Raw genomic sequence first — 15289 nt, forward strand, 5'->3', positions numbered from 1 at the left:
ATCTGCAATATTGCTGTTATTGTCTTTAGGTTGGCTCTATGGTGTTTGTGCTCACCAGCCGCTAGATGGTACCATTGTCTATGTCTGTGGTAGGTTTCAGCGTTATCAGATCAGTACAGCTTGTGCTGTTATGGCGTAAATATGGCCACACTACTCTGTCATTGGAGAGATGGCGTGGAATGACATCAGTAGACAAATAAGTTTGAGTGGTGTCTTTAAAAGTAGGAAAGATCACAATATGAAGATAAAGTTGGAATTCAAGAGGACAAATTGAGGCAAATATTTGTTTATAGGAAGGGGAGTTAGGGATTGGAATAACTTACCAAGGGAGATGTTCAATAAATTTCCAATTTCTTTGTAATCATTTAAGAAAAGGCTAGGGAAACAACAGATAGGGAATCTGCCACCTGGGCGACTGCCCTAAATGCAGATCAGTAGTGACTGATTGATTGTTTCCGTTCCATAATCTGTTTTTTGTGGTCTGAGGGTGTATGATGCAAGTATAATGGACTAGTCTAACTTGGAAACAATTCTCTAAACCCATAGGTAAATAGTGAATATATCGAGCTTGTTTAGTAGGTGTTGTTATTATTATTATTATTATTATTATTATTATTACTACTACTACTACTACTTGGCAGGTGTGGCTATGAAGTTGTTTACATCTATTGGTATTATTATTTACGTAGTTATGTATGGACTTTATCTGGTATAAAATGTGGTCGTATCAATTATTATTTGTGTGTTGTATGATCTGTCTTGTGTAACAAAACATATGAGGTTATGTTATGATGCGTCTGCTGTATGTATATTAAAATGACTTTATTTAATGTGAGAACGTGTAATTAATAGTATATAATTTATTATTACCTGTAAATATGATGTATAAATTCCAACATAATGTTGTGCAACACAGGGTAGTAGTCCAGGACAACACATCTTTGTCACTCGAGGTTTACAGAATGTTCGATCCATTTGTACATAGGTTATTGGAGACTCGAGAAAAACATGTTGGGTCATACTTTTCTAGAATACTGGCCGGGCAATATATATAAAGAGGCAGCCTTGGGAGGCAGTGTAGAGTTAGCTGTTAGTGAGAGTTGCTAGTGAAAGTCGTTAGTAAAGTGAACTCGTGTTGTGATTTTGTTGTGTTGGTAATCGGTTGACATGCTAATGTAGCAGTCAAATGTTTGTCAAGATGGTGATTCATTAATTAATGTGTGTGTGTATATAATTTGTAAATAAAGTAGTGTACACAACTTACAGCATCTCCTGTGTGCGTCTTTGTGAATATGATATATACCAGGTGCGGAAATTCGTAGAAGACATTCAGCACAATACGGGGACAATGTTTTGCCACAGCAAAGTGTTTAGCAGTGGATTGAACAGTTCAAAAGGAGTTGCACAAGCGTGAAGGATAAGGAAAGATCTGGGCGTCCATCTGCAGCTGTAGATGCCAATATTGAACAAGTGCATGATATGATTCTGAATAGCAGATGAGTGATTGTTGGTGATGTAGCAAACCATATGCACAATAGCTATGGTTCTGCTGTTCTTCCTTGGTGCAAGCAGAGAGTGGCGCAGCCATCTCTACATCACAATAACGCTGAAACCTACCACAGAAGTAGAGAACGGTGTCATCTAGCGGCTGGTGAACACAGAACGCTATAGAACCAATCTAAAGATAATTAGAGCAAAATTGCACAGATACTTATTGACTTGCCCATAAATAGCCACAACTCATTAAGAGTGACTTACACTTCTAAAAGTTACAAATATCTTTCTGTCTTTCTGAACATTAATCTGTTTTCCAAACTCATCCATTTGAACAATTTGGGCTGTATCGACATAACATCAGAAGATAAGAAAGTATCCAGTTTGTTCCAAAAACATATACCATCCATATCAAGAATCTGTTTCTTAAATCAACAACATGTTGATCAAATCATAGTTAATATATCTAAATTTCTCAACATCTCAATTTATAAATTTTCACTTCTCTTTGAAAAATTCACTCAAACCAAAGTCTATGTTCTGTTTCAAAAAATGTAATAAGCCCTTCACATCCAACAAAAAGTGTTTCAAACAAGATGTTCACTTCATCATGAAGCACTAATTTTTAAGAATTTCCTAAGATGTGCAGTGTTTTAATATGTTTTTAGCCTCGTTCCATGAACACATTCTTTAACTTCAAACCACATGCAAATGTACACCTCCCTTTATATTAATTGATCTAACAAGTGCTTATAATACAACTGAGGAGTCACGCACTGTGCAACCTCATCCTTTCCTAAATCCACTTGGTAATCTCCTATTATACTGTCTAGCTGTTCTTCCACTCTTTTCAGGAAGAGTCTGGAGAAAACCTTGAAGCCGACCTCTAATAGCGATATCCCTCTGGAGTTGTTTGCGTCCCTCTTGTCCCCTTTCTTGTGTATCGGTACTATGATTGCATTCTTCTACCTTTCTGGTGATTTCTTTGTCCCCCATATCTGAGTAATGACCTGGGTCATGTTGTCTATTACCTTGCTGCCTCCCCACGTAATCATCTCCACCGATATTCTGTCACCTCTGGTTGCCTTGTTATTCTCCAGATCCCTTATGGCTTGTGCAACCTCATCCCTTGTTGGAGGTTGTGGCTCAGAGTAAAGTTCTGTTTTGTGCACCCTCATCCTTCCCTAAAAACCAGTTTGTAACCTCCTATTGTACTGTCTAGCTGTTCATCTACTCTTTTCAGAAAGAGTCTGGACAGCACAGATCTTCTCCTTCACACTTATGGCCAAGTTCCCTTTCTTATCTCTTATGAACAGTTCTCTGCCCTTGTATTCTGTCATTCTTTCTTTGAACTTTCCAAAAATGTCTATGGTGTTATTCTTTCTAAAGTTGTTCTCAATCTTGTCTCTTCTGGTCCATCTTATTGTTCTGGCTGTTGCTTTCCTCGCTTCTACTAAGATCTCCCATTTTCCAGGGTTTTTCTTGTTATTCCAGTCTCTCCAGGCCCTTCATCTGCTCTCCACTGCTTTCTTACAGTCATCTTCATACCATCAGTGCTTTTTCTTCATTTCTTCTTTCTCCCAAAACTCAACCTCTTTTCCCATGACCATTACTGATTTTTAAAGTCAGAGCTAAGGTATTCTCTGTATGATTTTTACCCAGTGTAATGGCAGATATATCTAGGAACAGATAGGATGTGGTCTCTGACAAGTTGCTGATCAGTGCAAGTAAAATTACCACCAACAGATCTCTTTCTCTACATAATATGTCTTTCCCATTTTCTTCTTTCTGGCGATAGTTTCAATAGCTTTGTTTCCTGGTGGAAGATCCATGTTTTTTGCATATGCGAAGCATATTACCTTTACCATCAGGAACACAGCAGATTATTGTTGCTTGTCTGAGACTAACAGCTGCATTGTCATCTCAATCAATTCTTTTCCATTCTCTCTAGTGTCTTAACCACACAAGATGACAGCACTACTGGTCCATAAAATGAGACTATGCTTGGGTCTTTGCCAGATTTTAATATTGGTAACATTTTAGTTATCCAATCAATTGATAGAAGAAGATGTGTTAATATAGAACTAAGGGTGTCCTAGGTTCGATATCCAGTCGGGCCAAGGGTTTTAATCTTAACTGATTAATTCCTATGGCCTGGGAGGCTGGATTTTTGTTACCACCTTTCACTTTAACAGTATTCATCAGCCCCATGACGTAATTTCTCTGGGTAGTTATGGTCTGCTGGAAGAACTCATCATGCACTGAATTCTTTGCGTCTGCTATTGGTTCTTCACACCTCAAACAAGTGTACCATCCAACATTAATATTCCAGATGTGTATTATTATAAAATATTATATTATCATCATAATCATCATCACCATCATTATTGTTGTTCAGAAACACATGCAGCTACACTAATTTATTTCATGAAAACTAACATCTGCAGATGGCCTTGGCTTCCCACAAATGAACTGTTTCTTTTAGGTTAAGTATGGCCTCCCTGCCACTTTCAATTTCATTTGCTTTGAAGCAAATGAACCAGAACCTCTAGCCCTTTTAGAAGATTCCATGGACCTTGCAAATAAACTACCCTACCATGTAAATCTTCACTAGTGAAAATAAATGCATTAAATAAAACAAGAAAGAAAATAAGACACATGCCCTCATTGAAACTACAAAGATCTGTAAATTATGCACCCACACCATCCGCCAACACTGGTTAGAATTGCTTAGAGGCTTTATGGAGCTTGGCCCGATTGATATGTAACTTACTACGGTAAAGGTGAAAATGCCATTTAATCCCTTAAAACCTTCAAGGCTTCAATTATGGTAACAAATAGGCCAACAATTTGCTGAAGCTCATGTGCTCTAAATTTTTACAGATATATCGGACTTCTCTACAAATAACCTGTCAATAATGGGGAAATTCCTTCGCATTCATAAGTATTATGTAAACAAATTATGTCTTTAATTCCTTAAATTTCCTCTTGGTAATTTTCATTTGCTAGAGACAAAATCCTAGATTATTTCTAAAGTTATTAAATAGTTGCATTAAATAACTGTTCATTACCAGGTTTATCTGAATGCAACCTATCTGTAGGTCTGTCATCCAAACTTGATCTATGGCCCTGCAGCAAGGCTCGCTCGTAGCGGTTAAGGCGATCAGGTGTTGATATAGACATCGTCCGTAGTTCAGGAAATAACTGCTGGTGTAGCAGCAAGTTGTAATTACGCTGCAGTAACAGAGGATATGGCTGACCATTTAAAGATGATGTAGTACTTGCTATGCCAGTAATAGGATCTGAAAATAAGTAAATGAATTGGATATTTAGATAACCAACAATATAAAAGAAGCAACAACAAAAGACTAATAACTGCTATGTTAGAAATGAACTATCACCTTTAGAATGCCTTTGTTTCCACTGAGATCATAAAGATGAAATGCGATAATTATCTCAGAAGGCAATTCTCAACAATGAATATCCTCTTAGTGACTACTGGACCTGATACCATAATATAGTTTAGAAACAACAACAACAACAATAAAAATAGAAATGTGGTAACTAGGCAACTAGTCTAAGTCTTTAGTTATCTTCTTCCTCACATTATTACTGTATGCCAGAACTCTGCCTTCTTCTGTATATACAGAAGGCAAAAATGACGCTGTATGTAAAACAAGTTTCCACTGTTTTGGATTAGCGATTCATATAGGTCACAGCAAAGCCCCTTACATGCAGTAATATCACCAAAGACAGCAGAATTTTCTCATAATACGTATCTTATGAATATTTATAGCCATAAAATTGTGTGCTAAATCAGCGGCCATTTTGTTGGAGATAGATCTTGATGGGGAGGAGGGAACTATCTTGTGACATAGCATGGAAATGTTGTGTAATGGATCAGCTGCCATACTGTTGTCCGACTCCGTGGCTAAATGGTTAGCGTGCTGGCCTTTGGCCACAGGTGTCCCAGGTTTGATTCCCAGCAGGGTCAGGAATTTTAACCATCATTGGTTAATTTCGCTGGCACGGAGGCTGGGTGTATGTGACGTCTTCATCATCATTTCATCCTCGTTGCGACGCACAGGTCGCCTACGGGAGTCAAATCAAAAGACCTGCATCTGGCAAGCCGAACATGTCCTCGGGCACTCTTTAATCACCACCACCACAATCCCTGCATGTCGTAAAAGTACTAAGAGGGGAACAACCAAAGAATCTGTACTCACTCTATCGCCTTCTAAGCCTAAAAACATACCCATGATCCTATGCTTTTCCGTGTAGCGGAGAAATTTACATATATTTTTTTTCTGTGGTAGGGCTTGGTGTCGTGTCTTCTGCGATTTTTCTCATCCTTTCTATGATCTCTCAAAAACAAATGACATTGATCTGAAATCACAGATGCAGTCTCATAAGAATAGCATTCTGCTCTTGCTAGCTATATAATTAAGAAAATTCTAAGCCAAGCTAGTAGTTTTAGGCGACTGTTGATATTGCGATCATAGTCAAGAGATCTCTTGTTAGACAGAATCTGAACCACACAAATGTGACTTTTCATTCCAGATGCACTGGCTGGGAATCGTAAGTGCTATCTTCATCATCATCTTGATCTTGAACCACCTCCTTTTTCCTGGATGTGGTGAATGAGCACTCTCCACTTACTTATATCTGTGTACATGGTGTCTTCTTCTCTAACCTGTTGCAAATCCATACCTCACCCAGCTAAATCATTTCCAATCTAATTCATCTATCTCTTCCTTGGCTGACCTCTTGATCTTTTGCCTTTGAGTTCCTTCTCAAACCAGAATACAACTGTTCTTTGTGGGTCCATTGTTTTGAGATGATCAAACCATTTCAGCCTGGCTCTGATACAGATCTCACTAAGGGATTGTTTCACTTGGACAAGATGGTGTATATCATAGTTTCTTATTTTGTTCCTCCTTGTTTTCTAAATTATAGTTCTTAAACACTTCATTTACACTGCTTGTAGTTTGCTGATATTTCTGTTGGTTTGGATGTAGGTATGTGGTAACTGGTACAAAGAAGCTTCTGTAGAGTATTAATTTTGATATTAATGGAACTTTCTTACCCAAAGAAGTTTTCTCACAAGATGATAAAACTGTGCTCCATTCTGTACACTACTAATGATTTCTAAAGATGATCGTCTATCTGTTACTACACTGACATGGTAGCAGAACCGATGTACTATGCACTTGTTCCAACTATGAGCCATCTAGAGTGATGTTAGTACTGATGCTCTATCGACTAACAGGCAACATTACCGTTTTGGATTTGCTTATCTTGAAACCAAATTGCTTGAATGTAACATTCCAGTCACTCAGCTTCTGTTATACTTTGGCCTTATTATCACCTGGTATTACATCATCGTCTGCAAAGGCAAGAGCTTTAAACTCTGAGATTATGTTGAGTCTCTTAACTCTTTTCATTCTTTAATCCATTACAGTGGTGAATAAAAACAGCGAGTGTTCTGCCTTGTTGTTCACTCTCCTAGTCTCCGTCTTGGTTAGAGTAATTAATTTTCTGCCCTTCCAAGTTATGAAGAGAGACATTTCCTTCCCCAGTAATATTGCTGGGTACCATATTACTAAAAATTTTAAGATGAGTGCCTCATGTTACAAAACTCTGGCTATTAGGAATGAAGAACATTTTGAATTCCACAGGGAGCTCTCAAGTGTCACTATGACATAACACTTTGATGCAAGTGCAAGTCTACTGACCAAGCCACATGTGTTGTATAACCTAATAGTTTCAAAATATTTTTAATATTTTTAATTTTTGCAGTCTGCTTTACATTGCACTGACACTGGCAACAATGGGATAGGAAAGGGCTAGGAGTGAGAAGGAAGTGACCGTGGCCTTAATTAAGATACAGCCCCAACATTTGCTTGGTGTGAAAATGGCAAACTACAGAAAACAATCTTTAGGACTTCCGATAGTGGGGTCTGAACCCACTAGCTCCTGAATACAAGCTGATAGCTATGTGATACAAACCACACAGCCACTTGCTCGATGGTTTCAAAAGAGTCAGAAAGCCCATGGTATATCACGTTTACACATCATCATTTTTAACGGGCTCAGTTCAAATCTAGTCAATGGAGTAGTCATTTGCATTATTAGTTAAAACCCATCACAATAAAATAACTATATGTAACAGTATATTGTCTGTAGCTTTGTAATAAATACAATAGATTACACAGAGAAAATCTGTATATATAAAATAAGAGTTTTTTTCTGTACATTGCAAAGAATTTAAAAAGGATGATATTTCTGTATCAGTCATGTCCATAGTTACAAGGAAATGTACTTTTTAATTTTCTGTAATTTCTGTCTGTCTATCTGTCTATATGTATGTATGTATGTACATGTGTATACATCACAAGAAAACGGCTGAAGAGAATTTAATAAAAATTGGTATGTAAAGTCCGGTAGTAAGTCGCTACAATCTAGGCCATAAATAATCTTATTCACACTGAGAGAAATTGTAGTTTAGGGGAAGGCCTAAAAATTTAATTCTGTTATTTATGTTATTATTGGTCCTATCTTAATGAAAATCAGTATGTAAAGTCCAGAAATAAGTCGCTACAATCTAGGCTGTAAATAATCTTATTCACGCTGAGAGAAATGGTAGTTTAGGGGAAGGCCTAAAATTTAATTCTCAAACATTTGTGTTATTACTGGTCCTATCAACAAACAAACAAACAAACAAACAAACAAACAAACAAACAAACAAACAAACAAACAAACAAACAAACAAACAAACAAAGTATTAAATTTACAATCATTTATGTCTTATGCATTTTTACTGTACCGGCTATGATAACAGAGATATTCATGAATTTTGATATTTGTTGCTAAGCCCATATCAGCGCCGAGACACGAGAAAATGGGTATACAGATTTAATGAAAATTGGTATGAAAAGTAGGGGAATAAAGAACTACTGTCTATGCTATAAATAATTTTGTAAGATGCCCTAATATCACAGAGTCGAAAGAAAACTAAATGTGAAGGCCTACAATACAGAAAACTCATAACATTGATCAACAATAACATTACACTGACCATTGTTTGTTGGGATGTACTTTGTGTCCCTGTTGCAACTCATCTCCGATAGATGGGATTACTGCTGTATACTGAGTTTTTTAAAAATTTGTTTTACGCCGCACCGACACAGATAGGTCTTATGGCAAAGATGGGATAGGAAAAGGGCTAGGAGTGGAAAGGGAGCGGGTCAGGCCTTAATTATGGTACGGGTTTAAACCCACTACCTCCTGGATGCAAGCTCACAGCTATGCACCCCTAAGTGCACGGCCAACTCGCCTGGTCGTGCCGAGTATAACAGCCTGCCTGAATATGGGTGGGAAGTAGATGAGGAGTTGGACAACTTTCTTCTTTAGCATACCATTTCCCTGGTTCATAAATTTTCTGATATTACTGGTAAGTAACACACTGGTTCATCATAGCATTCAAGCTATTCAATCCCTACTCTTAGGCACTGATTGGAATGAGCAGTGTGCATATTTAACGGAATAATGGCAGAGGAGTGTTCACGGCTGTCTGCGGCCTGGTCATTCCAGAACTGGAACTTTGGACTGTTAGATCGGCACTGTAGTACTCTTCGTTAAAGTGAGAAAATGTACGATTTTTCATTTGATCAAGTATTTTGTATGATAACATTACTTTTAAGTACTACAACCCTACTGAAGTTTTTGTAATGGCCTAAGATGACTTCGGTTAGGAAAACCACGAAGACAATCTTTCTGAGAATCCCGTTGCAAAGCACGGGTACATCAGCTAGTCTAATTATAAGGTTTTCTGCTGCAGGATTTAAATGACAGTAGACAGTCAACAATAAACAGTTTGTATTAGTGGCCACTAACATTTAGGGAGTAGTTGCTGTAACAGTGTGTTCAGTATATAATGCAGTGAAACTTAAAGATTTTACTGGATACATCTTTTATAAAGAAACATGCATAGGATAATGATCAAGTGACAAATTAAGAATTACCTCTTAGAAGAAGATTACTTTCACAACCAAACTGATTGAATAAGGTTCAACAAAGCAGTGAAAGGGTTAGGTAGAGACAAAGAAATTTAGTTACCAAATACCTTCTAGAGATGCTACAGGCATGTATTGAGCCTGGAGTGTGTCTGAACGTGGTTGCCTACCTTGTGCAATATAATTGGGCAGAGTTTAACAAAGAGTAATTGGAAAAGAGTTCACGAAGAATAATTGAAGTGCAGTGAGTTCGCCGTGGAAGCATAATAACAAAACAAAAAAAGCTGGGCAACTAGAAGTGAACGGGAGATGGTACAATATACAGATAGTGAGATTACAAGGAGATAAGAGGGATTCCAAGAATATCAAAGAAATTAGTTCAACAAATAGATGTATTCAGACACAAGCATAAGAACAGAACATTACATTCCTGATCATGACAAACGATAGAAAACATGTTAAAAAATTACACATAAAGCATGACAGTATTCCATATTTCACTCATCTGAGTGTGATTTGTCAAGTATAGGTTGAAATACATAGAAATGATCTTACCCAACCAAGTTTGTACAAGCAAAGAGAATACAACAATGCAATATATTTAGGAAAAACAGGTGAACAATCAAATAGGACACTGGTCGGTTAATGTGAAACATTGAAAGAGACTCCAAAATACCCTTAAATGAAAAGATAAGAGGAAAATTTGAAAATTTATACATAAAAATTCAAATCAAAGGCATAGGCTTAACTTGAAAACACTGAGCAGACGATGTTTGATTAAACATTCTATTTTTTTTAACAATTTGCTTTACGTCGCACCAACAAGTCTTATGGCGACGATGGGATAGGAAAGACCTAGGAGTGGGAAGGAAGTGCTCATGGCCTTAATTAAGGTATAGTTGCCTGGTGTGAAACTGACAAACCACGGAAAAAAAACCTTCAGGGCTGCTGACAGTGAGATTTGAACCCACCATCTCCCAGATGCAAGCTCACAGCTGCACACCCTTAACTGTATGACCAACTCACCCAGTGATTAAGAAAACACTTGAAAATTCATCCATTAGTGAATACATAGAATGACCAGTCTACAATCCTTAATGAAAGTCAAGATGGCAGTGACTTACATGATGTTCGCGTGTAATATTGTTGCTTGGAACTATTGAATAATCGGTCATTCTAAGCTAAATTTTACCGTCTGAAGCACCAGAGTGAAGCTGCTAAGTACTTTTGTAGTGAGTGTGGTTTTAAATCTGCATTGTGGAGATTAGTGTTCATTAAAGGATCAATCTCATACCTATAACCTCATCTTGTTAGCTAACCGATAATGGCCGCCTCTGTTGATGGAGGTCGGCAAGTTTTTTCTAACTCAATGAATCTAAATAATGAAAATCAGCAAGTCTCAAGTAACCTCACGAATCGACAGAATAAAGAAAGCATAATTCCCACCCGTACTGGTGAACCAGGTAACCTCATGACAACCTCTATTACTGTTCCTAACACACTTAATCAATCTCCTAACAATCCAAGGTTAAGTTACTCTGCAGCAATGCAATCCTACCCTACCAAAGATCAAGCTATTGTTATTGAATCTTGCAATGGTATTAGTACCCGAGATTATATACTAGCAATTGGAAAAGTCACTAGCCCTAGTAACATCCGATTTGTCTCACGGATATGTAATGGAAGAATATGTATCTTCCTTGCAAGTCGAAAGTGTGTTGAAGAATTAATTTCAAAACATCCTAAGATTCTCATAAATAATGTCTCCTTGGAAATAAGACCTCTCCTAACTAAAAACAAATGAGTTATTCTATCCAATGTTTGCCCTGTGATTCCTAATATTGTTACTGAAGAAGAATTTCTCAAACTCGGCATTAAACCAATGTCAAAGATATCACCTATTAGAGCAGGTTTAACAATCCCCGGATTTTCTCACATTCTCAGTTTTCGGAGACAGATTTATATTCAAAACGAAGACTTTAACAAACTTCCAGACTCACTCCAAATCGAATATGAGGGTACCAATTACTGGCTTTATTTATCCTCTGATACACCCACCTGCTTTCTTTGTAAAACTGAGGGGCACTTAGCTAGAAACTGTCCTGATAATGATGAAATAATAAATGAAGGCTCCTCATTAAATCAAAACAGGCATTCTCGTGGCAAGATCAATCTAACAGAATTTCCCCAACTAATAGAGGATACACAAAAAAACTGTCAAGAAAATTTTACCCTTACTCCCTCACAAACTACTGTTCAGACAACTACTACATCTACATCTCTTCAGTGTTCTCAAAATCAAAACTGTGGGCCTTTACCCTCAGGCAAAACGACTCTAACCTCTCATTTGGAATGCCCTCAAAACCCCTCATGTGTTCATCTTGCTGGATCAAAGAGACCAATATCACTATCTAGCAGTGAAACTACAGGCAGAAAAGACCTTGATTTTAAGGAACCTCCCCTAACAACTGAACCTAAGACAAGTGAACAGACAGGGAAACACAAGACAAAACAAACTCACAAGAAACCAAAGACAGAAAAAGAAAGCACAACTATTAGTGATATGCTTAATCTAATTAAGCAAGTTCTAGAAGCCAACCCTCAGTCCTTTCCCCTCAATTACTTACAACTCCAATCCTTTTTTGAAAACAGTATTGGAGTTAATGACATTGCAGCAATAGCTTCCAATTACACCCAAGATCTAGAGGGTTTAGCCCAAGCCCTTCAAAAACTATATCCATACTACACTGAAAAATCCATTAAGAACAGGAGTACTCGAATAGTCAAGAAACTGCTTAAGGCTAGCAGTGAAAACTGAGGTGAAGCAATTAACAGTTTAGTTCCAGATTACTCCAGCGATGACTCTACTTCCCTCACATAATGATGATAAAATTCCCTCTACACTTGTTTGTCATTCTTATGACTATATCATTACTTCAATGGAACCTCAACAGTTTCCGATCACAGCGAGAGTATTTACAACTTCTACTAAATAAACATCAGCCTTCAGTTGTCTGTCTACAAGAAACTAACTTTAGAGACAACTTTGTTTCCCATTTAAGACAGTTCAACGTACAGTATAAAAACCGAATTAATCCAAATCATGCAAGTGGAGGCGTAGCCACCTATGTTAAAAATAATTTACACCATCAAGAGGTTCCTTTAACTACTGATTTAGAAGCAGTCGCAGTTTTATTTTACCTTCCACAAGCTATATGTGTATGTAATGTTTATTTTCCTACGAATAGTACATTTCACGCTGATGATTTAAGAAACCTAATACACCAACTCCCCAAACCCTTCATTTTGATGGGCGATTTTAATAGCCACAACAGTTTATGGGGTAGTCGCAATACTGATGCAAGGGGGAAAAAAATAGAGAAGATACTAGATGAATTTACTCTAGTATTATTGAACTCAACTGCTCCAACTCGTTTTGATATAGCACACGGAACATACAGCAGCATAGATTTAACTATATGTACGCCAGACATAGCTGCACTATTTAACTGGTCCATTTATTCAACTCTACAAGGAAGTGACCACTTCCCCATCATAATTAATGATGATCAAAGTTCTCCAGACAACACATCAAAACTCCAATACTGTAAATGGAATTTAAATAAGGCAAATTGGCAATCATTTAGAAAGATTGTAAATAACTATTTAAATGATCTAACTCCAACAAATAAATTTCCTTCTAAGCACATCAATGATATTGTTCAAGACTTCACTGAAGTAATAATTAAATCTGCTGACCAGAGCATCCCAAAAACAGCTCCTATGCCCTTCAAGAAAACGGTTCCCTGGTGGAATGACTCCTGTAAAGAGGCTATCAAAAATAAAAACCGTGCTTACTACCTATACAAAAGAAATCCTACGCCTGAAAATAAAATCAATTTTCAAAAACACCGAGCAATAGCATGAAAAAAAAAAAATTAAGTAAGAAAACCTCCTGGTTAACATTCATCTCCTCCTTAACCTGCCAAACTTCACAAAAAGTTATGTGGAATAAAATCCAAAGAATAAGCGGCAAATACAATAAATTCTGTATTACCCCTCTAAGAGATCCAGTCGCTGGGTCAATTGTAAATGAACCTCAACAAATAGCTGATCAAATGGCTAAATCATTTTCAAAAATCTCTAGCGATAACAATTATGAACCTGAATTTCTTCGCATGAAAACAACTCAAGATCCAATAGACTTAAGTGAAACTGTACCTACACCGAGCTATGCTTACAATGATACTTTACAGTTACAAGAAATGGTTACAGAACTCAACAAATGCGGCAGATCTAGTCCTGGCCCAGACACCATTCCATATGAATTTTTAAAACAGCTTCCACATAGTGCACTCAATTATCTACTCTCTATTTTCAACTATATATGGAGTTCCAAACTATTTCCAGATCAATGGCGTTGTGCTATTGTAGTGCCTATACTCAAACCAGGAAAGGACATTTTGATCCCAGATAATTATCGTCCCATCGCCTTGACAAATACAATGTGTAAGCTACTGGAGAAAATTGTTAACAAGAGATTACGCTGGTATTTGGAACATATACACTTTTTTAGTGATGCACAAAATGGTTTTCGTCAAGCACGTTCAACAACAGATACTCTGATATGTTTAGAATCAGAAATCCGAGAAGCTTTCCTAAATAATCAGCACCTCATAGCTGTTAGTTTAGACATTGAGAAGGCATATGACATGGTGTGGAAAGACTATCTAATTGAAACACTGATGAAACATAATATTTCAGGAAACATGCTTCACTTCATTTATAATTTCCTTAAAGATCGCAGAATTCAAGTCAGGACAAATGGAACTCTTTCACATGAAGTAACCATTGACAATGGAGTTCCCCAAGGATCAGTCATCAGTGTCACATTATTCCTCGTTGCAATAAATGGCATTGTCTCCAACATTCACCTACTAGTAAAGGCTTGCCTTTTTGCCGATGATTTGACTATACTAAGTGCAGGAAGAAATAAATTAACTACTCAACAGTTACCGCAAGAATCAATTTGATAATATCCGAAAATGGGCTAAAGTTACAGGGTTCAAGTTTTCCAAAACTAAAACCAAATGCATACCCTTCTCCAAATGTAAACATACTGTACAAGACCCTGAGCTGTACATGGACAATCACAAAATTGAAACAGTAACAACTATGAAAATCTTAGGAGTTTTATTTGACACTACGTTAAGTTGGATACCTCACCTGAAAAACCTTAAAGATGACTGCTTGCGAAGGCTGAACATAATGAAGATCCTGGCAGCAAAGAACTGGGGGGCAGACTACCAAGTGCTAATAAACATGTACAAAGCCATTATTAGGGCTAAATTAGACTATGGCAGCATTGTATACAATTCCGCAAGAATGTCTTCACTCAAAATCCTTGATTCCATCCAGTCCTCAGCTCTTCGAATTGCTCTAGGAGCCTTCCGTACCAGTCCAGAAGCCAGCATTCAAATAGAAGCAAATGAACCACCACTCACAATTAGACGTAGACAACTAAGTTTGACTTACGCGCTCAAGGTACACTCATTAAATCAGGATCACAACCACAGCCTTTCAATGTCAGAATAGCCAAGTTTCTTGAAGAACTAAATTTAAATATCCCTCCAATACTCCTCACAGACAACTCTCTTAATGTCCCACCATGGACTATTACCCTTCCAAAAATTAACTTTGAAATAAATTATAGTGTCAAAGATGAAACTGACAGATCTCACTACCATCAATTATTTCTTGAAATTTCTAATAAATACCCA

At 37.2% G+C, this 15289-nt stretch overlaps 1 protein-coding gene across 1 annotated transcript in view; it reads right to left on the bottom strand.

Annotated features, from left to right (window-relative positions):
* Positions 1–15289, bottom strand: part of LOC136858828 (tubulin polyglutamylase TTLL5) — a 463915-nt gene that overhangs the window by 129446 nt on the left and 319180 nt on the right. The window contains exon 9 of the mRNA XM_067138637.2: positions 4566–4796. Within this exon, the coding sequence (XP_066994738.1) occupies positions 4566–4796 (231 nt within the window). The remainder of the gene's footprint in view (positions 1–4565; positions 4797–15289) is intronic.

Source organism: Anabrus simplex, chromosome 1 (assembly GCF_040414725.1).
Source record: "Anabrus simplex isolate iqAnaSimp1 chromosome 1, ASM4041472v1, whole genome shotgun sequence".
NCBI classification, from domain to species: domain Eukaryota; kingdom Metazoa; phylum Arthropoda; class Insecta; order Orthoptera; family Tettigoniidae; genus Anabrus; species Anabrus simplex.